Source organism: Chelonia mydas, chromosome 10 (assembly GCF_015237465.2).
Source record: "Chelonia mydas isolate rCheMyd1 chromosome 10, rCheMyd1.pri.v2, whole genome shotgun sequence".
Taxonomy (NCBI): Eukaryota; Metazoa; Chordata; order Testudines; family Cheloniidae; genus Chelonia; species Chelonia mydas.
This window is the reverse complement of record NC_051250.2, coordinates 50,670,227-50,694,072: the sequence shown is the minus strand read 5'-3', so window position 1 is coordinate 50,694,072 and position 23,846 is coordinate 50,670,227. Positions and strand designations below refer to the sequence as shown.

At 39.9% G+C, this 23,846-nt stretch overlaps 1 protein-coding gene across 13 annotated transcripts in view; it reads right to left on the bottom strand.

The window, feature by feature from the left end:
• The window catches only part of HERC1 (HECT and RLD domain containing E3 ubiquitin protein ligase family member 1), a 213,958-nt gene that overhangs the window by 110,894 nt on the left and 79,218 nt on the right, over positions 1–23,846 (bottom strand). For 10 of the 13 annotated variants that reach the window (XM_037911292.2, XM_037911293.2, XM_037911298.2 and 7 more), the window contains exons 14-25: positions 22,340–22,561; positions 20,892–21,044; positions 20,579–20,711; positions 18,948–19,139; positions 17,406–17,627; positions 14,961–15,134; positions 10,438–10,552; positions 10,224–10,344; positions 9,395–9,566; positions 5,729–6,035; positions 1,414–1,534; positions 448–499 (exon numbers count right to left, since the gene is read on the bottom strand). In XM_037911292.2, coding sequence (XP_037767220.1) covers positions 448–499; positions 1,414–1,534; positions 5,729–6,035; positions 9,395–9,566; positions 10,224–10,344; positions 10,438–10,552; positions 14,961–15,134; positions 17,406–17,627; positions 18,948–19,139; positions 20,579–20,711; positions 20,892–21,044; positions 22,340–22,561 — 1,984 coding nt within the window. The remainder of the gene's footprint in view (positions 1–447; positions 500–1,413; positions 1,535–5,728; positions 6,036–9,394; positions 9,567–10,223; positions 10,345–10,437; positions 10,553–14,960; positions 15,135–17,405; positions 17,628–18,947; positions 19,140–20,578; positions 20,712–20,891; positions 21,045–22,339; positions 22,562–23,846) is intronic. The other 3 variants (XM_037911297.2, XM_043524723.1, XM_043524725.1) reach the window with 1 other exon arrangement.

The window sequence follows — 23,846 nt, the reverse complement described above, 5'->3', positions numbered from 1 at the left end:
TTGCCACGGTATTAAGCAGGCTGAGGACTCTGTATATCAATCCCCAGACCTTGTTTAACACTATTTAACGTTGGACAGTAACTGAGTTGTGCTAACACCTTTATCCTCTATAGTGCATCTAAATTAATACAAAAGCTCTGACTAGCTCCTAAGAAATATCCCACTAGGAAAAGATATATACAGTGGGTTCTAGAACTTACCAATCAGACATCTTTGCCACACAAAGACATGATCAAAGAGTGGTTATTTACGATCAACAGTAATATTTAAGAGACTTTAAAAATTCTAATTTTTTTAAAATAAGAACAAATTTTCATGTACCATTCTAATGAGCTAAGATCGTATATATGATACTTCAGAAACAAGTTATTTCATGTGAATCTAAAAGTACTTTAAAAACACTGAAAGCAAGTTTAAAATCTACTAGTTTACACCATAAAAACTTACCCCTCTTTCTATGTGAGGATGCAAAATCCAAATCAACATTTCGTCTTCCACTCTAGATTAAAAAGAATTAATACAAAACCTCATTTCTCTTTCTAATTATACAACAAAAAAGTACCTCAAGATTTAGGTACTTAAAGCTTTTCAGTGCTAAGTGAAATGAGATAAAGCAAAGCATTTTATTTTAGTTAAAACAACCTGAGTTTTAAATAACATGACAGAGAACACCCCACATTACAGAAGAAATAATTACGCTAACTGCCAAAACTTAAAAAAAAAAAAGGGAAATACTCTTAACTAAACTTCAGATCCACATGAGTACATGTAAATCTAAAATCATGTTCCTCAGAATACTCCAATTCTTCATATAACAAGATTTCCAAGCCTTTGGGGGGAAAAAACTGTGGTGCATAGCTTTGGCTGTGTAAATGTTACTGCTGCTCATGAATAAGGCTCCGTGTTTGTCACGGAGGTCACAGATTCCATGACTTTCCCTGACCTCCGTGACTTCTGCAGTGGCTGGTGTGCCTGGCCTGGGGGCTGCCTGAGCAGCTCTAGCAGCCCCTGGGCCAGGCGCACTGGCTGCTGCTGGGGCAGTCTCCCCACTCCCCCCAGCAGCAGGAATTTGGGTGTGAGGGGGCTCAGGGCTGGGGATTGTGGTGCAAGGCAGTGCTTTTTGTTTACTGCCCATGACTTTTAATAAAAATACCCATGACTAAAGCGTAGCCTTACTCATGAACAACAAAAAGACAACCTAAACTAACCTATAATAATTTTAAAGTTCATTTTTGTGCAATCATTTGTTTCCCCAATAGAAATGCAGTTGGTTTGCAGTGGGCTCCTCTGTATATCCACCGTAAATTCACAATGCTTCTAAGCAAAATGGCAATGTTTAAGATATCTTTCGTATCTGAAAAAATATAGATGTAAGACTGAAACTGTATAAAACATCAAGTTAGTTTTACCTACCAGTGAGTAACCCTCTTCATCTGATTCAGGCTGAGATAAATCAGATTCACTTCTCGATTTGATCAGCCTATAGTTTGAACTAGGATGGGTTGAACGACTTTCTGCAGTAAGACTTTCACTCCTGCCTCAAAAAAATACACAAATAAAAGAGAAAATTATTTCACAAATGCTCTTTGTAGAATACAAAACTAAAGTAAATTAGCAGCCATAAGATGTTGTACAAAGTCTCTGCTACAAATATTAATTTCAGGGTATAATATTCAAAAACTAAACTTTGTATATTTAATATGAACATAAGAAGTGTGTATACTACCTATCTGTATCACCATTAATGTTTATATCAGACAAAAGTAAGCACTGATAGTCAAATATTGATTCAGCTGGCAAAACAGCTTTATTTGGGAGAAGCCTAACCAGGATTGTCTCAAGAGCAAAAGGGGACAGGAATAAGATGTGAAAGGGCTTGCAAATGTTTACTAATGCCCTCTATTAGCATACATTATTGCTCCTCAGCACTGTTACTGATCTGATGGCAGCCTGAAAATACCTCTGAACAACATACTAATCCACAGAGGCCTCCCTACCAACATTACAAAAAGAAGGATTCTAGGTGGACTCCTCCTGAAGGTCGAAACAACAGACTGGACTTCTACATAGAGTGCTTCTGCTGACGTGCACGGGCTGAAATTGTGGAAAAGCAGCATCACTTGCCCCACAACCTCAGCCGTGCAGAACACAATGCCATCCACAGCCTCAGAAACAACTCTGACATCATAATCAAAAAGGCTGACAAAGGAGGTGCTGTCGTCATCATGAATAGGTCGGAATATGAACAAGAGGCTGCTAGGCAGCTCTCCAACACCACTTTCTACAAGCCATTACACTATGATCCCACTGAGAGTTACCAAAAGCAACTACAGCATTTGCTCAAGAAACTTCCTGAAAAAGCACAAGATCAAATCCGCACAGACACACCCCTGGAACTCCGACCTGGGATATTCTATCTACTACCCAAGATCCATAAACCTGGAAATCCTGGGCGCCCCATCATCTCAGGCATTGGCACCCTGACAGCAGGATTGTCTGGCTATGTAGATTCCCTCCTCAGGCCCTATGCTACCAGCACTCCCAGCTACCTTCGAGACACCACTGACTTCCTGAGGAAACTACAATCCATCGGTGATCTTCCTGATAACACCATCCTGGCCACTACGGATGTAGAAGCCCTCTACACCAACATTCCACACAAAGATGGACTACAAGCCGTCAAGAACACTATCCCCGATAATGTCACGGCTAACCTGGTGGCTGAACTTTGTGACTTTGTCCTTACCCATAACTATTTTACATCTGGGGACAATGTATACCTTCAGATCAGCGGCACTGCTATGGGTACCCGCATGGCCCCACAGTATGCCAACATTTTTATGGCTGATTTAGAACAACGCTTCCTCAGCTCTCGTCCCCTAACGCCCCTACTCTACTTGCACTATATTGATGACATCATCATCTGGACCCATGGAAAAGAAGCCCTTGAGGAATTCCACCATGATTTCAACAATTTCCATCCCACCATCAACCTCAGCCTGGTCCAGTCCACACAAGAGATCCACTTCCTGGACACTACAGTGCTAATAAACAATGGTCACATAAACACCACCCTATACCGGAAACCTACTGACCGCTATTCCTACCTACATGCCTCCAGCTTTCACCCTGACCACACCACACGATCCATCGTCTACAGCCAAGCTCTGCAATACAACCGCATTTGCTCCAACCCCTCAGACAGAGACAAAACACCTACAAGATCTCTATCAAGCATTCTTACAACTACAATACCCACCTGCGGAAGGGAAGAAACAGATTGATAGAGCCAGAAGAATTCCCAGAAGTCACCTACTACAGGATAGGCCTAACAAAGAAAATAACAGAACGCCACTAGCCGTCACCTTCAGCCCACAACTAAAACCCCTCCAACGCATTATTAAGGATCTACAAACTATCCTGAAGGATGACCCAACACTCTCACAAATCTTGGGAGACAGGCCAGTCCTTGCCTACAGACAGCCTCCCAACCTGAAGCAAATACTCACCAACAACCACATACCACACAACAGAACCACTAACCCAGGAACCTATCCTTGCAACAAAGCCCGTTGCCAACTGTGCCCACATATCTATTCAGGGGACACCATCACAGGGCCTAATAACATCAGCCACACTATCAGAGGCTTGTTCACCTGCACATCCACCAATGTGATATATGCCATCATGTGCCAGCAATGCCCCTCTGCCATGTACATTGGTCAAACTGGACAGTCTCTACGTAAAAGAATAAATGGACACAAATCAGATGTCAAGAATTATAACATTCATAAACCAGTCGGAGAACACTTCAATCTCTCTGATCACGCAATTACAGACATGAAGATCGCTATCTTACAACAACAAAAACTTCAAATCCAGAGTCCAGCGAGAAACTGCTGAATTGGAATTCATTTGCAAATTGGATACTATTAATTTAGGCTTAAATAGAGACTGAGAGTGGCTAAGTCATTATGCAAGGTAGCCTATTTCCCCTTGTTTTTTCCTGCCCCCCCCCCCCCCCCCGACGTTCTGGTTAAACTTGGATTTATGCTGGAAATGGCCCACCTTGATTATCATACACATTGTAAGGAGAGTGGTCAGTTTAGATGAGCTATTACCAGCAGGAGAGTGAGTTTGTGTGTGTGGGGAGGGGGGGGGTGAGAAAACCTGGATTTGTGCTGGAAATGGCCCACTTGATTATCATGCACATTGTAGGGAGAGTGGTCACTTTGGATGGGCTATTACCAGCAGGAGAGTGAGTTTGTGGGGGGGGGGGGGGCCGCGGAGGGTGAGAAAACCTGGATTTGTGCTGGAAATGGCCCAACTTGATTATCATACACATTGTAAGGAGAGTGATCACTTTAGATAAGCTATTACCAGCAGGAGAGTGGGGTGGGGGGAGGTATTTTTTCATGCTTTGTGTGTATAAAAAGATCTTCTACATTTTCCACAGTATGCATCCGATGAAGTGAGCTGTAGCTCACAAAAGCTTATGCTCAAATAAATTGGTTAGTCTCTAAGGTGCCACAAGTACTCCTTTTCTTTTTGATTTGCCTGAGCTCTTCAGTAAGTGTTATACATAGTAATGTTCAGTATGCAGAAACACTTAGATTTCTAGTGGAGGGGACATGGCAACAGACAAGGAAAGGCACTATATTCATTTAAGACCCACCCATTAAATGAATCCTAAGGTCTATATGCTGAAGATGAAAGCCACTTTGATACCACCACCAGACATAGCTACCCCCGTTTTAATGCCTGGACTCCCAGAAAACAGTCAAAAAGAATAAAAATGGAACTGAAATTAAAAAGTCTTCCCTATAAATTTCTATTAAAATTTCAGTTTTAATACAGTTTAAATGTGAAACAGTCACAGAAAAGCTAAACACACTGACTTTTAGTATAACTCTACTGAACAGGGTGACAGATGTTAAAAAGGACAAAGTCAAGATAGATGTAGTTTAAAAAAAAACTACATCTGTGTTACTAGCAATACCTTAGATTATTAAAATTAAATATTTTTTAAAATACACTTGACTACCAGAATTTATACTGTTTACTTCAGATGCTGTTTCACTCCAATTTAGACAATGAAACTAGTTAGCCTTCCTTTCTGGTTTTCATGCATTTGGCTAAAAAAAATGCTTTGTTTTCCAGGAAATATTGAATTTGTTTTTTTTTTTTTAAATCATGAAAAACATTTCTACTTATATTAGGCCCTGTCTATCTTACTACTTTCTTTTAAAACCCCAAATTTTGGGTGTAAGCAGTGTAACCTTTAGCCAACACTATATGTTAAATCCCACTAGATACAACAAATATAAACAAAAGAACAAAACAAAAACTCTTGTCAAACTAATTAAAATATGAATTTTTCAACAAATCAAATTATTTTAAATCCTAGATGATCTGGATTTTATTATGAGTCCACACACCTATACTCAATTTCAAAAAAATCAAACTGTGTCAAGTATATCATACTATATCTAGGTTGCCAGTATGGTTCATGAGTATCATGTTGGCTTTTCTTATGAAAAATTGAGACACACCACTTTTCCTGTGAACCCAAGCATCAGCGTTGTTTCATCTAAACCCTTGAGTTCTTTTTCTTTGTTGTCATATCCTCAGCTTATCTTCAAGGGTTATCTACTAAATTTTAATAAATATTTTTGGAAAGAAAGAACTAGAGGAAAATTAAGTACTTTAATTAGTTAATGAATCCCACCTAGTCATGAGTCCAATCCCTTCAGGAGTACTAGTTGAAGGTTGCTGCAACTGTCCTTCCTCCCTTCGTTTTTGGAGCTCTTCAATAACAGGGCTTACTCCTAAGATCAACAAGGCACATCTATGGATCACAGAGTTGCATGCAGCAGTGTACACATCTTGACCCTCCGGAAGATCTGTGCTAACTCTTCGCTCCTGTTGGGACTGAGGAGGCTGATCATCAGCTCTAGTCCCATTTCCAGTGTTCATCCTATCTCGATCCCGACTGCGAGCTACTTCACGGGCTGATAGGAAACATTGAAATATTTCTGTAACATGCAACACAAAAACAAGGTCTTAACTTCTAGGCAAAACTAAATGATAATAAAATAGTCATCTTCAGTTTAAGCCAAACATTGGCATTGACAAGTGGAAAATAACAATTTTTTCCTAACAGTAAAAAAAGGATCCATTAACAAGTAAAAATCTACACAACAAATTAACAAACGTAGACTAATTACTTAGTCTAGCATTTACAATGTTAAATTTAAAATGAAGGGAATAGTAAAATCTGACATGCTGCTAAACAATTCCTTCAGCAGTGCAGCAAGAAAGGGAATGATCAGAATTCTCACTCCGTTGAATACCTTCAAAGAGCCAGACTAAACAGGAAAGCTTGTACACTGACATTTAAAAACCTCACATTTTATTTTTTAACATAAAAACACATCCCGTATTACAATGATCAGAGCAGGCGTTGGCAGTGTGCTATTCCTTGGATGCATTGTGCTTATGACAAACAAACCCCTGAAACCTCCTAGAGAATGGAATTTGTTTATATGGTACCGTATAAAGATGGCCTGGGATTATAAAGTTAGGCTCAGGAAATAAGGAACAACTGCTACCAAGTAAAAGTAATAACTGGCTTTTTAAGCAGGGCAGCTTCTGACTATAACACTGTCCATCAGTGGCAGTGCAGGGTTAGCTATGTCCCTTAGAAGAGCATAAAAATTAGAGAAAATGCTTCCAACTAAATATTTCTAATTCTTACAATAAACTGGTGAAACTTACTGCAGTGCATGCATCCTACTCAAATTAGCCAAAACAACACAAATTCCAATACACACCAAATTGCAGCCTAACCAAAACAAGTGCTGGTTGGTCAACATCTGTGTACCTGAATTCTTGGAGAAAAGAAATCATCAGTAAGAAAGATAAACATTCCAATTTTCAATCAAATCTAGGTCCACAGACCCACCAATGGGATTTGTGTAACAGTATCCATCTGGGGGATATATAGTCATACAGAAGAACTGGTGTTGGCAGTGGGTAGCCTGTAAAATCTAGAGGTCATTTGATTTTTGGTCTGTTCATTTCCTCTGGAGAAGTGGCTTTCCCTTCAGTCATATCTCTGTTTCAGTGGGAGACACAAAAGGAGTATACTCTTCTCCCATATTGCCGGTAGTAGTTCCAGCATATTTGGCAGGTGCCAATTTCTTTTTGGACTTGCCTCCTCAGAGGTCACTTTGCTAAGGTATTCTCCAACAGTCTTTCTCCCAAATATTTAGAGGCTAGTAGCAGAGTTTTTGCCTGAATATCACCACAGCAGGATTGAAGACAACCATGTCTGAGTAAGAGAGATGAAACCCACAGCTCTGGCAAAAAATCTGAAAGAGCTGAGCAATGCTTCGGAAACAAAAACAGCTACTGGAATTATCTTACAGAAAGAGAGACCACCTGACCATAACATTTCCTGATCTTCAGGAGTACATCAGCCCATGCTAATATTGTTTGGGTAGAGCATGTGGATACACATGAAGCTGTCAAAGCTGTTGAGGATGCTTCAAAATTCCTCAGGAGAGATAAATCCACTTCCCCACCTCCCCTTCAGAAGGTACTGTGGCTCCTTTACCACAGAAGAAAGAAATTTAGGTAGAGAGAGAGCAGGTTTTGAACTACTTCACCTGGTAATATTTTCAGGACCTCTCTCCTAACCATCTGGGATTAGCTGGCTATTCACATTCTTTCCTAATCACATTTCTAGAGCTGTGTGGATTGACACCAAAATCTCAGATTTGTCTCCAGAGAGGAAATACTACTCTGTGGTCTCCCTTTCCTCCATAAACTCAGTCCTTTTCATAATCCAAGCTCCATGTTTTGAAGGTTCTTTTAATGAGAAGTCTAGGAATTACGGGGCTTTTTTAATTTTTAAACCAAGAAGAATCCTAGTCTGTTTACCTGTGCTATGGGGGCAAAATAAAAATAAGTAGGTTCTTCTAAGGGAAATGATGGCCCAATCTAGTTCTATATCTTTCTACAGTGCAAGCTGGAAGACCCTGTTGGTGGGTCTATGGATCTGGGTTCGGCAGCAAATGGTGTCTCTTTATAGCTCCAGCCTGTTTCTAGGAAAACAAACCTAGGCTTTTGTTAGCTTTGGGTCACTGGGAAGAGTCTTCTGCCAAATGTTTGGCAGGCCTCTCAGTCCTTACAAATCAACAGAAAGTAGAAAACAGTCTTATCCAAGACCCCCCCTCAAGCAAAGTTAAGTCCTTGAGCAGAAATTAAGCAATTTGCTATGCAGGTTCTCCTTACCCCTTGGTCAGGGTAGCCATGGCAGGCTCCTCCCTGAGGAGAGGGGAATAAGTCCTTTCTCCATGTCACTGAGAAACTCCAAACCACTTCCTCTTCCTGTTTTAATATTTGCCTTGTTCCAATCATGAGGCAAAGCAGGTTCTCTAGGATGAAACAAGCAACCTACCTCTCCTTCGCTAAAGGAAATTAACCCCTTCCTAACCTGCTAATGTGGTGATGACTAAGCAAAGGCTGGGGAGATGGATGCCTTAATAGTGGGAGAATGTTGGGGGGGGGAGGGGTTTAAAATATCCATTTTCACAAAGCTTTTAATATTTTCCACAGTGCATAATACACATTTGTTAAACCTTGCAAACTTACACAAAATAATTTTTAAAAACAAAACACGACTGATTTCTTTTTAAGTCAAATTCACTTTACTGCATTTTTCCACAACTGAAATGACTTCACTAACATAGAGCACATTGGGAATGTCACACTGATATAGAAACTAGCCACCTGAATATGGCTAGATGGGGCTTCATCAAAGGAGGAAAAACCACCACCTTTTAATTAACAGGCTGATTATTCCTTTCAGCCTGGGCACAAGACCCAATTCAGCAAAAACTACCAAAGGTGAAGGAATTTTGGCAAGTTTCTTTGCAAGCCATATTTAAATATCAACAATTACAAATTATCTAGACAGTCCATGACGTTTACAGGTGGTGGTGCAAATATGAAGTGTACTGAAAAACATACATTGGTAGTGTTACCAAGGTCTGATTAAGCAGGCATTCAACAGCATAAGTAAATTCCAAACCAATCCAATGTTAGCAACAATATATTTGATTCCAAACTCTAGAATAAGAGATATTTAAAATCTATTACTACATACATATAGAAAATATATTGCAAACACGTTTATTAAAAAGTGAAGAATATTTCTTATCTTTTGATGCAATGAATATACTAAAATTTAACACAAATAAACTCAACGACATTTTGGATGTCTGAAGTAAAAACTCCTAGATTAATTTTTAATTTTTCCTGTGTCAAACAAATGTACTGTTCTTTCTAGAAACCATGAATTGCATTCATACATTTAATGTCTACTTACTTCCGGCTGTCATGACTTCATGCTCTCTTTCCTCCTCTTCATCTTCTTGTTCTGGATGCCCCTCTTCTCTGTCTCTCTCTGCCTGCTCCTCCATTTCAGCTTCTTCATCAATGGTCCGAGTAAAAGAATGCTCTTGAGGATCAATATCTGCAGACTCCTGGTTTTCTGACATCTAGACAAAGTTGTTTAAGTTACATGGTGAAATCACTTCTCATCAAATGAAAAATTGTAATGTTGAAAAAATATTAAACAAAAAAGTTTGTACTCATTGTACTAATTGCTATCTACTTTTATGTACTTGGACAGGGGTGGGCAAACTTTTTGGCCCGAGGGCCATCTGAAACTGTATGGAGGGCCGGGTAGGGAAGGCTGCGCCTCCCCAAATGGACGGGAGCTCAAGGGCCGGGCAGGATGGTCCCACGGGCCGGATATGGCCCACGGGCCGTAGTTTGCCCACCTCTGTACTTGGGTCTCAACCTTTAATTGCCTGCACTGAACTTGTCCAAGTTAGACTGTGTCCTACCTAAGCTAAAGGCTTTGTAAGGCACCTTATTCAAATAATGGGTACTAAATAAATAATGAATAATAACTTACTGAAATTGAGGGCTACTAAAATCTCTATATATAGTCCACATTTTAATTTGTAAACATGCTTTAAAGACTTAAACAAAGTCATTTTAATGAAGTGCAAAATTTCTTGCTGAGGAAATGAAGAAACGTTTGGAAAGTGATCATTAAACCATAGCGTATATACAGTATTTGGTTAATAAATATATCCTCACAATATGCAGCAATATCCTATAATCAAGCAGATATTTTTCACTCTTACCCATCTGTCTCTTGAGGATGATCTTGTTTGAATAAGTTCCATGTTTTTGCAAGCAAGCAAGCGACTCCGAACTTTATACACACAGCGGTATACTTCTGCCAGGGCTTTGCCAGGCTGGTATCTACAAAGAGCCATAATAGAAAAATCATACGTTTCATTAAAAAAAAAAAAAAAAAAGTACATAAAGATTTAAACATAGTTTCAAGTTACTTGCCTGCTCTCACCACAAGCTTGACTAAGTAAATTTGTGTGTTTCAAAAGAGCTGAAAGAACAAATCTAGACACAGTATCCAAGAGTGACTCGTTACTTAAGGTTGCACTGTCCCAATCTGAAAATAAAAATGAACCATTAAAATTTACTGGAATTTCCAAAAACTAATTCTGACTACATTTTAAAACAGCATAAGTTACGAAGTTACGTAAAATCTTTCTCCCGCTAAATTTTTTGCCAATTTATAAATGGATTTAGTGTTCATGAAATAAACTAAGAGTACTGATTAACACAACACATAATGCAACAAACAAGGGGTAGACTAAAACAAAATCCTTAGAAACACCAATGAAATTTGAAATAAATCATGTTAATAATTATAGCATCATTTGCTTAAATGAGATGTTAAGAACTAACTGAAACTAATATTGATAGACTTGAAATATGCTTCAAAGGAGCTTTCCAGCCACACCTTTCATTATTCTTTACTTAAAATTTTCTATTAGAACATTATGAAGATGCAGTTTTACTTCTGGATAACTTATCTAAAGACTGTTTAAAGTGCTGTTGTAGCCGTGTTGGTCCCAGGATATTAGAAAGATATCTTTTATTGGACCAACTTCTTTTGGTGAAAGAGAAAAGTTTTCAAGCTACACAGAGTTCTTCTTCAAGGGGATGTGGAGAGTTGTTAACAGTCTTCTTCAGAGCTCTCTGTAAACTTGACAGCTTGTCCCATTCACCAGCAGAAGTTAGTCCAATCAGAGATATTACTTCACCCTCCTTGTCTGTCTCAGAATGTGTTAACTACTTATGCTAAATGATCTGTTCCACTCTGTATTTAGTGTGATATTCTGAGTACCTTTCCCTGATCTAAACAAGAGTTCTGTGTAGGTCAAAAGCTGGTCTCTTTCACAAACAAAAGTTGGTCCAATAAAAGATATTACCTCACTCACCCTGTTTAGTTTAAGATTGAAATTATGTGAGTTGCTTATAATTTGAACTGAAAATTACAAATACAGAAGCTGATCAGAGTACTCCAAATCTAAACTAGGAAGAGTCTTTGCTTAAGGACACTAGTCTTATCTTCAGATCTACCAGTGCAAAAATTGTGGCTGCTACAGAGACACTAAATTGCATTGAGCAAAGCTTGAACAAAAGGAGATTCTGACTAGCAAACAAGGTTTCGAAGACATTCATTTTAGATTACTCAACTGCACTGAAATTAACCCTCCCTCACATCCATATGACCAGGAAAGGGCAATGAAAACAACAAGGTTTTCCATCCTATTTATACATTTTTTTAAAAGTTTATAATATTGAAACACAACAGGGTCCTGAATAATACAAAAGTTACTAAATACTCATAGTAGAGTGACAGCTTGCTCTTGAGTCCCAAATAACTAAATTGAACAACAGATTTAGTAATTCATGAGCTATCTTATGAGCCTTCCTGCTGCATTTTCGAAATCACCCAGCTCGGTTACAGTCGTGACAATCTAAAACAGATCAGTATTTTTTTTTTTTTTTTAAAGTAGCCTTCCTCCCTTGGCATCTACATTATTCAAACTCTGTAGGTGTTTTTCAAAAACTTATTGGAAAAATAATGGCTCTTTTAAAACAGACCTTGTTCTTATGAAGCTACAGCAATTTCAAACCCAGTAAAAAACTCTCAGTACGTAGATAAAAAATTCTACTATTAAAATAATTGCAAAACAAGCTATTACTTTACTAAATGCAGCTACTTTACAGTCTTACATGTTTCTAAAAGCTCTAGGGCTAGATTGTGCATTTATAAACTGCCCTGCAAAAGGGTAGTGGGATGCACCCGTGTCATCCCAGGTGCAGCACAGAGAAGAAATCATGACCCAGCCAATCACAATTCCTTCCCTGTTGCTTCCCATTTGCCCTTGGAAAAGAAAAGATGGAGAAACAAGGGGAAATGGAGAGTAATCTGTTGCTAGCCCTGACGTACGTACGTACGTACACATGTACGTGTACGTGTGTGTAAGGGGCAAGCCTGCACCCATGCCCTCCATTCCTGCTCAAGAGAGTTAGTGGGCTCACGTATCTCTATGCACCCAAACCCAAGGTCCAGGAAGGCCATGCAGGTGCATGTACACCAAGCCATGATCTTGCCCCCTTTAGTGTTTCAGGCTCTAATTCAGGAAGTCACTTAAGCATGTGCTTAAATTCAATCCTATTCAAGATAGCATTTAAATATATACTTAAAATTTAAGCATGTGCTTCAGCCCCATCAACCTCATGTCCTTAATTACTGTCCTTATTAGGGAAGCTTTCCTGAATTAGGGCCTTACTGAGGATTGCACAAATCTTGTTAATGTGTTTTGAGTGAAATTCCCACCCTTGAAAAACTTCATTATTGTTGCAGGCCATTTTGAGGTCCAAAAATCAACCTTCTTGCAACATTTTTATTAAATGTCCATTTTCACATCAAACCGTGACAATTCATAATTTTAAAAATTTCATTTCTGACTTGAAAAAGAGGACCATGAAAAAAATAGCCTGTTTTTGCTACAACCCTACCATCAAGCAAACCCCACAAAATCGAATGTGTTTTTCACAGAAGTGGATCACTGCCACAGAATCAAAAAATATATAAACCACATTTTAAACTTTTCCAATTCCCTTGCAAACATTTACACAGCCATACTTTCAATATTAAAACTAAAACTAATCCATAAAAGGAAACGTTCACATAGATTCATAGATATTAAGGTCAGAAGGGACCATTATGATCATCTAGTCCGACCTCCTGCACAACGCAGGCCAGAGAATCTCACCCACCCACTCCTGCGAAAAACCTCTCACCATGTATATTTGGAAACTAGTTTAAATAGAACAGCAACCTATTTCATGATTAGGGCCCTACCAAATTCACAGCCATGAAAAATCGCATCACGGACCGTGAAATATGATCTCCCCCATGAAATCTGGAGCCCAGCCAGGCAGCTCCTACCATGCGCAAGGCTCCAGCTGCAAGTGCCAGCTGGGGACTGAGACTTCCTCTTCCCCTGCAGGGGCCGCTCCAGGACAGACCCACCTCCAGGATTTCCCTCTAGGCTTCCGGAAGCTCTGCAGCTCGAGCTGTCCCTTCCTCTCCATCCAGTGAGGCTGTGGCTCTAGCTGTCAGCCCTCCACTGGGACACGAGATTGCTGGGAAAACTGAACCTATGGTAACCCACCCTGCCATACCCTGCAACCTCACTTCTAGGCTGCTGCCTGTGGTGGTGCTGGCTTTAGAGCTGGGTGCCCAGCCAGCAGCCTTCCTTGCTGGCTGCCCAGCTCTGAAGGCAGTGCCCCAGCCAGCAGCAGAACAGAAGTAAGGGTAGCAATCCCATGACCCTGCTACAATAGCCTTGCAACACCCACCACCCTCACCCCCCGACCACCTTTTGGATTGGGACACCCCCCAGTTACAACACTGTGAAATTTCAGATGTAAACATCTGAAAATGTGAAATTGACTAATTTTAAAACTCCCTGGCTGTGAAATTGACCAAAATGGACCCTATTCATGATGTTATATATCCTTATGGAGCCAAAGCAATCTTTTTGGATCTCAAACCTTATGATTAGGGCCCAGCGTTTTCCACAATGATGGTATTCACATCTTGCTGCAGACTCATGATTCAAAAATCCTTTATTTTTAAAAATAATTATGATTCTAGCCATTATTGTTGCAATGCCTGAAAATGTGAACTGAGCCTGGCTTGACTGAATCTGCAGACAACCTGAAAGAATAGCTCTAAGAGGTGCAAAGTGACCCATTCATCTCAGAACGCCATGGACTTCCCAGCTCAGGAATTTGTTAGTTTTCCAAGGCACAATGGAATTCAGCATTCCTTCAACCAAATTCTCCATTTTGCTGCAAGCAGATGCCCAATATTTTGATCTGTCCCCTGCCCAGCAAGCCTCTGCTTGCAATTGCCTCTTATTATCCAGCTTTCCTCACAAGAGTGTGTTACAGGATAACAGCACATACTCAATGTGTTGTTCCACGGAGCTAGTTGGCAGGAGCCGGAAATGGAGTGCAGTTTGCAAACACTAAGTAAGGGCTGCCAGAAATGTAGGCTGGTAAGCTAGGCAATACAAAGAGTCAAAAAAAGTGGTACATTTTTTGTGGGAAACATTTGTTGAGTATTTGTTGCTGTTTTTTCTTTAAAAAAAATGAAATCAAAATTGTATTGACCCGTTCTACCAGAAAAAATAGATTTATTTTATAACAATGGTTACTTCCAAATATGAGCCAAAAAGTGTCTGTTTGTGTAAGTGTGTAGTGACTGGACTGAATGGTATGACATGGCAACATAATTTATCTTGCCATGGAATTTACATATTGTCGTCACAGAGTACACAAGGTCCGGCTGAGCATGCCTGAAGCAAGCAAGTAGCTTGGTAATAGAGCTAATAGTCTGAGCACTGTAATGTCATTATTCTGCACATAAAGTTGTCTTCCAGGTTTACAAGATATGTAGAAGTCTCCTACTTCTGTTTTCATCTTCTTACCTTTACTAACAGCATAGTCTTGCATACTGAGCCAGAGACTACGGGCTGGCTCTTTTGTACAACCCAAGGCCAAATCAACAAAGACACCAATCTCAGGTCGCAGCTTATAATCAAATGGCTTCTGTTCCTCATTTCCAGAGAGGGCCACTTCCAACAGGGAACTCATGCATTTGTCTAAAGTAAGGGAAATATTTAGGTTTTAGATTCTGCTGATTTTGATAAGCACGTACATTCACTGATTTTTGCAAGCTATTGAAGGGGTAGAAAAAGGACATCCCAATGAACACACCATCAACCCACAAGGAAAAACCCTATCATCCCCGCTCTTTCTATTCCTCAGGACAGGGAATCTCCCTGTCCCCAACTGTAAAGTTACCACTTTGTGCAGAGGCCACCACCCATACTCAGTGCCATGGCTCAGTATCAGGACTCCTGCTCCTCCATATATTTTACAGGGAGATCCAGAAAGAAGGGTGACAGCCATCCCAGCAACTGCACAGTAGTTCTGCATGTGTTTCTCCTACTGCTGTATAGTCATATAGGTATTCTGTGTTTTTACTTTACAGCAAAAGCTTTGTTATCCGGCATGGTGGGGGGAATGGTGGGAGTCGGTAGGTCAAAAATTCCAGTTAACTATGAGGGAGGGAATTTGGGTGTGGGAGGGGGCTCAGGGCTAGGGGTTGGGATGTGGAAGGGGGGTGCCAAATCCAGGCGGCACTCACCTAGGGCAGCTCCCCACAAGCGGCGACATGTCCCTGCTGCTCTTAGGTGGAGGCGTGTCTAGGCGGTTCTGTGAGCTGCCTCTCCGCCCGCAGGTGCCATCCCCACAGCTCCCACTGACCGCGGTTCCCGGACAATGGGAGCTGCGCAGCCAGCGCTTGGGGCGGGGGCAGCATGCAGAGCTGCTTAGCCGTGCCTCCGCCTAGGAGCAGTAGGGACACGTCACCACTTCCAGGGAGCCACGCAGAGCCAGGTAGGGAGCCTGCTGGCCCTGTGCCAAGTGGATTATAAACTGGACTTTCCATTAAGATCAGAAATTCTGCTTTATAGAGCTTTCTGGTTGGTAAAGTGCCAGATAACACAGCTGTTACTGTACTTTCCTTTCACAAATTATGTATAAAGAAGATGATCCTTTTTGACAGTAAATAAAAACGTTTAATGCAAATGGAAATGGGAAATAGTACATCCAAGTTGAAATGATACAACTTGGTGAAAAAAGAAAGCTTGTTATTTTTTCCCTTAGAAAACTTGAGATAGTTGATTTTTCTGTTTATAAACATCAAAGTTCCTACACTGATTAAGCACAGGAATAAATTGCCTAGGGAGGTTGTGGAATCTCCTTCATTGGAGATTTTTAACAGCAGGTTAGACAACACCTGTCAGGATGGTCTAGATAATACTCAGTCCTGCCATGAGTGCAGGGGACTGGACTAGATGACCTCTCAAGGTTCCTTCCAGTCCTATGATTCTATGATGTGCTGAAGTTTACATTTACTTATAAATATCTAATTTCCTGCTTTTTCATATTAAGATATAAATAAATCAGAGAGTTCAAATGGCAAACCATACAGCACAGATCTTCCTAAATCTGATTAGACATTTCAGAACTGAACCCAAAGATTTACCATATGTGTTCTGGTGAAATGTCATTTATGCTCATTTAGCTAGAATCTCCTTAAAGGAGAAAGGGGAGGGAGGTATAGCAAAACCTAACAAAGAAATCATTTCTTATAAGAAAGAAATATAAAGATTCCACATTAAACCAAATCTTACAAATGGTATACACAATTTAATATACTACAAAAAAGGAATAAATTGACAGAGCTTAACTGGTGGAAAAGTTAGGCCAATATTTTAGAATACAAAAATGGTAGCTATTTGCAAATTTTATTCTTTTCTTCCTCCTTTCCATCCATTCCTAGCAATCCACAGGATGAGACTTACTTCTCATAGCCAAGACCATCCTACGGTCAATCTCAATTTGGAGGCCAAAAGCATAAATTGGCTTGGAAAGAACCAGGCTTTTATATATCTGTCTACTATGAGGGCATTTTCCAAAAGCTTCTCACCATTGTTAAGATCGTTCCATCAATTGCTATGATATTGAGTGCCCTAACATAGATGCTCTGCCAAGTACAGTGTTTCCTAACCCTGCTTAGACCAAGTGTAACTGATACTCTACTTAAAATGGCATCACCTATACAAGGATTCCTAATGTTGCTAAAATCACTGGGAGGCAAGTGACAACTAAAATATGTGCATACTTAAGTTCATGAAGGCTGGAAATTAAAGATCTAGATCTCCTACAGCCTACTTCTCAAGCATCTCCAAAAGTTTGTGAGGATGGCAATAGCCAGGCTTGAAAGTGTGGCAATGTTAAACTGCAATGAAAAATTATAAAAGCCTACATATAGTAAGTTTACATTTAACAATGTAGCAAACTACCTAAATGAGGAATGTCCATTTCCACTCCATCACTGAACAGTGGTGTTTTCAACCAATAGGCTGTATCCTGTTCCTCAGGGGACACATGGGATCCCTGAAGCATTCCACCAAGACAGCGTCCAATAAGCAGAGCTACAGTTCTCTCTAGATCAACAAGCCATACCCAAGACTGGGCAGGCTGTGGTAAGGGCACTCCAGCAGGATCAATTAGTTCAGGTCCACCTAAAGCATTATAAATAATTAGTCAAAATAGATTTAGTTTTCTATTCTGAAAAACAGACTGGAACAAAACTCAATCTGACAGAATTTATTGCTTTGGCAAAATCCTACCAAAGGACATACGTACATTGCTGTAGATCCTCAGGTAACTTTTTGGGAGGTAAATATTTTAGATCTTATCATTCTCTTGGATATGACCAATTACTTACTTTTTCCCCACCTTCCTTGTATAAGAAAGATGGTTGAAAATACTTCAGTTTTACTATCATCTTTCCAATTATGCACTTTAGAATTTTGGGGTTCGAGTCTGGTGACAGCAGGTAAAAAAGCCTTTTTTAGTTTCACTAGTAATCTATTACTTTCATAATGGTCTTCCAATTTTGTAACTAATTTCAAAGTAGTGAGAAAACTCCTTTTGCCTCTTAGCCATTTTATTCACCTTAACACAGTCCAGAAGATATTCCTCTGTGAATCACTTTTGGAATATTTATTGTGAAGACACTTTGTGCGTTTTGGGACAATTTTTTAAAAATATATTGTACCCGTATGTCATCATCATCTTTACCCCATACATGGCTGAATTTCCTTCCATAAAGTTGTCCGTTGAACTGATAAAATATTATTCCACTGCTTCTTACAACTTTGTCCCATATTCCACTCACTCACGATTTATTTAAAAAATTGCTTTAGCAAAACCTTTGTCACATGTTGCAAACAGCATTTCTCCAAAAAGCGGTAAACATTGTCATATATAATCTGATTAGGAAATAATTCAAAGCTTGCAAATAACTATAACAATTCCCCTTCCCAAAACCCCTACCATTTCTCCCTCCATTTTCTATTTTGGAAGGAGCATAAATATTTGACAGCATTTATTCAGATAAAAGTTAGTAGCTAATCTTGTCTGTTAAAGTTAATTTTATCACACTCCATACCAGAAAGCATTAATAATACTTGAAAATCTGGATAGTATACTATATAAAGGCACAGGAGGAATAACATTTTACAACAAAAGCAAAACATGTTCATGCATTACAGACTAGGTATTTTGGCCCTAATCCTACATTCCTTGTGCACCTGAAACTCCCACTGAAGTCAAAAGGAATTATAGACATGCAGGATCAAGCAATTTGTTTGTAGTGCAAAATACTTAGTTTACAGCAAGGTATCTTAATAAATTTTCAAGGTTAGAGGGGAGGGGTACTGAGACATTTTGAGATTAAAGGGACACAAAATACACAGTTTCCAATTTATAGAACATATTTACCTATTCTAATTTTAACTTGCTATTTAACATTTTTCATCTGAAAAAGAAGAACTTACCATGAAGTGGCCACTGTAATTCCTGATCTTCTAATAGCGCAGCAGCGGGCAACAGTCTATTAAGGCGATCAAGAGGTGGCAATAGATCTAGCAGATAACTCAATAAAGGCCGGGCCACTGACACAGGCAGTAACAACAATGAGTTAACAATCTGGCACAGCATACTGCCAGCTGCAGATACATAAATTACATCTACAAGGAAGAAAAGGGAGGGAATGTGTGTTTATGTTAAACAAATTACGTTGTTTTTTAAATTCAGCACCCAAAAATGTCTTAAAACATTAAATAATTAAATACTGTCATTTTATATTTAAATGGTTTTGGCAAGAAAAACACCCCAATTGTCCTTAAAAGTTTAATTATTCTATATGACTTCATACTGTGACATAGTAAAATGTCCTATGAAGATCACCTTAAAAATATCTTTCTAAAGCACATTTTTTTAACAAGTTTACATGAGACTATGATGCATAAATAACCCTAATTTGTAACGTTTTCAAAATGTACCTGTGTTGGGTTTTTTGTTTAATATACATCACCTTAAAAAAATCATACTTGACTAAAATATTTTTATGAACTTTGGTTAACTATTGTGACCACTACAACAAGCATAACTAAAAGCAGTTAAAGATTTAAAAATTCCCCTTAACTTTATCTTCATGTTTACTTTATGCACAATGTGCTATCAAATGTACCATCTGTTTTTTTCTGCTGCATCTGCGCAATTAATCAATTTCCTGTTTGGTCAGGTTTTGCCCCACACAGCAACAAGGGACAGAAAAACATTTGAAATTTATTGGAATCTAAGTAAACAAAAATTGTCAAGTGAGCTGAGAACATGGCTACACTTGCAGATGTAGAGCACTGGGAGTTAAACCAGCCTTCGGAGGCTGCAGCAGGGGAAAATGCAGCCGTGTGTTTACACTGTCAGATTCAAGCGCACTGGCATGGCCACATTAGCAGCTCTTGCAACACCACAAAGAGCAGTGCATTGTGGTAGCTATCCCAGTGTGTAAGTTGCTGCAACCTGCTTTTCAACAGGGCGGGGGAGGGGGGAGAGAGTGTGACAGGGAGTGTGTGGGTTTTTGGGGGGCTGAGAGCATGTCAGCATGCTGTCTTATAAGTTCAGACAGTAGCAGATTCCCTCCCCCCAGACACACCAGCAGCAACATTCCACAGTAATGGCTTGCTTTGTCCCGGAGCAGATAAGCATGCCTGATGTCAGAAACGGAGCTTTGAAAGGGGATATCCGCATTCCTGCAGCCGATTCCAAAACAATGAGAAGAGTGGCCACTTGACTTCAGGGGATTATGAGACGTTTCTGGAGGCCAGTCTCATTCACACTGATGCCTGGACGTTTCAGCCGGGGCACAGCAAACTTTATGCTTCTCATGGACGTGGATTACCAGGAGCACTCCAGCTGCAGAGTCCAGGCGTTCTATGTGCCTTGCCAGTGTGGACGCGTCGCGAGTCAGAGTGCCCGGGGCTGCTTTAATGTGCTCTAACTTGCAAGTGCAGCCAAGCCCTCAGAAGCAGTTGTGGTACCTGAAGTTACTTTAAACTCTTTTTTAATTAGTATATTTCAAGTTTGTGGTACCTCTTTAAACTTGACCTTTTTAAGCAATATATACCTCTTAGTTTTTCCCCAACACTGCCATTCCAAGAACTTTCCTTAAGAAGAGTTGCAGAACGTGAATAGGTATCTGTAGCATGAGGCAGCAAAAGCTGGAGGTGTTTGTGTAGCAGTGCTACACTGCTAGAATTCTGGAAAAAAGAGAAACTACTTATAACAAAATAATACAAACGTATTTTAGAAGGTTTCATCATGTATTAGATTGTAACTTCCAAATACACATTATTCAAATCTTATCCTACGTAGATGCTCACACAATGAAGAGGAGTAACGTTACATTTCCAGAAGATATGACCAAAAAGCCCACGTACCTCACTAACACTGTTGATATGACAATAAGCCAGCAATTGTTTCTGCAGTGAACACAACAGCTCATGAAGATGAGCAGGTTGGCTGTTTTCAGATGATGATGTCCCAAGTAAAAACTTATCACTATTCTTTTCCAACTCTCCAAAGGCTTGATCCTAATTAGACAAAAGGAATAATCACATATTGTCCATTTTAAAATATTATAATACTCTTAGTATCTTAAAATGAAACTCTTTCACCTCCAAATATTTACAGCTGGGATTTACAAAAGAACCCAAGAAAGTCAATGGGAACTGGGCTCCTTACTCTCTTGGGTTCCTTTGAAAATCCCAGCCTACATAAATTTGGACAATCTGAAATCACAATCATTGAGATTTTTATAGCAGTCACTGTGACTGCTGTTATACAGTCAAGTATTTCTATTCTAAGGAGATTTTCAAAAGCACAAAGGACAGACAGGCATTAAGAGCTAGACACCACACATCTTTGTGTCTTTGAAAATCTCCCCATGAACCACAATATCCAGAGATATGCAATTGGACCTTTAAAATTTGTTCTGGGCTGATTGCTGACACATAAAGGTTTAGAAGAACATGTTAACATGATTAGTATTTTTCACTGTCTAATCTGGAGTGGAAGGGAAGAAAAATACCAGTTCAATTTTCACATAAGAATTCAGAAAGAAAAAGAAGTTAGCAAAGTTTCAGATACAAAGTTTGGTAGGGATTCAACTTGAATGTAAACTGCTCTGGGCTTGTCTTAGATGGACAGATAGTGCACAGCAAGCTGGGGTGTAAATCTATAGCGCTAGCATTCCATGCACTAACTGTCCATGTGGTAGCAGGGTCCATATGGACAGTTAATGCACAGCACACTCATTCACTGTAGATTTACACCCCATTTTGGCATGCACTATCTAGACAAGCCCTTTAGGGAAGGCCCTTAAAAACACCTGTCCACCTCACAGCCTCAGACATAGGAAGGCTTTGTCTGAGCCAGCAGTGGAAAGAACTCCAAGAACCTTTCAAGGATTGTCCATCTCTTCTCCCCCACCTACTTCTGGGTTTGGGGAGAGGAGCTTCTCAGCTGATAGGCTGCATAGAAGAGTGCAGCAGCAGCCCACTGGCTCACACAAATCTGATGGGAGGATTTATGAACCCTTTTCATCTGTCTGGGGCACCATCCTACATCTGGGAGCAACTATATATAAACAAAAGTCAAATGCAACAATAAGTATTACAACAATAATACCGGACCCTTAGTATTAGGGATAGTAAATTAGTTTTAGTCCTGTTTTAGGGGGGAAATGAGGCCGGTTGCAGGTTCCTGTTGCAGGTCTCTTGAACAAACATTAAAGGAGGAACATAATTATTTTACCCAAACTAAAGAGAATTTTTTAAAAATAACTTGATTACTACTATAAAAAATTAAAGACCAGCCCTAAACATACCGTGTAAAATCCTAAATTTCTTAGCAGAGTCTTCATTAAAATTTCGGCTAGATGAGTATCTGGATGGCTGCTCTGGACACCATATGTTTGATCAGAGAGGTTTCCATAGCCAACACATAGTGAGGAAACTTCTGTTGCATCAGATGGTGAACTATAACCAAGTAGTGAGGCTACATGCGTATGATCTTGCAAACTCGTCAGAATAATATCCAATTGCATTCTCTAAAGGAAATAATTAGATAGGAACAATTGTTCTTGTTAGACAACAAAGTAATGAACTTTAAAAGTTAGAAATTTTTTCCTAATGCTTTAACTATTAAAACACTTGGGTAATGTAACCACCTGCTAACAAAGTTTGATGACTAGCTTTCACTACAGATTTTCAAAGATAAGCACTCAATCAATATACTGGACTAGATGACAGTCTAAAGCAGGGATGGGCAAACTTTTTGGCCCGAGGGCCATATCTGGGTATGGAAATTGTATGGTGGGCCATGAATGCTCATGAAATTGGGGCTGGGGTATAGGAGGGGGTGCGGGCTCTGGCTGGGGGTGCAGGCTCTGGGGTAGGGCCAGAAATGAGGAGTTCAGGGTGCAGGAAGGGGCTTTGGGCTGGGGCAGGGGGTTGGGTTGTGGGAGAGAGATCAGGGCTGGGGCATAGGAGGGGAGTCGGGGTGCAGGCTCTGGGTAGCGTTTACCTCAAGCAGCTTCTGGAAGCAGCAGCATGCTGCTTCCAGGAACCTCGGCACACACGCGTGGAGCAGCCTTCGACCCCGCTACCTGGCTGGAGCACGGGAGCAGGGCAAGCCCCAGACCCCGCTCCCCAGCGGGAGCTCGAGGGCCGGATTAAACTGGCTGGAGGGCCGGATGTGGCCCGCAAGCCATAGTTTGCCCACCCCTGCTCTAAAGATATCTAGGATAGTTTAGAGAGAATTAACTCAATATTCCCATCATTCAGGGGGACAGAACAGATGCCAGACTAGAAGATCCTTTCCAACTCAGTCTTAAGAAACTGTGGCTAACAAATTCACAATGCTCTTCATAATGACTTAGCAAAACAACAGTATAAATGAAGCTCAAGCAGAAAAAATTCAGTAAATTTGTATTATTTATTGTAATTGTGAGGTCTAGAGGTTTAAGCGAACAATTACAAACCACAGAAGAGAGCACATAACTTCATGGAAGAAGATGAAAAAAGCAACTTTGAGTCACCGTATCCTACAGTCAACCTTTTCCAACTTTGTATTGTGGTTTCTCTCTCAGTACACAAGGTTTTGTAAAAGCCAGAATGGGTAAAGGAAAGAAGAATTTTGTTTTTAAACATTTTTCACTACAACATTTTTGTGTACTGCTCATGTCATACAATTTAGAATGTAAGAATCTTCTTTTAATCTGTAGACCACACTACTTTTGCTAACTGTATAATCAGTTTCAGACAATTACTGGGCATAACCAACAGTTACACTGTTAAATATCCTTGGTGTCATCTCAGAATGTTGGAATCGGA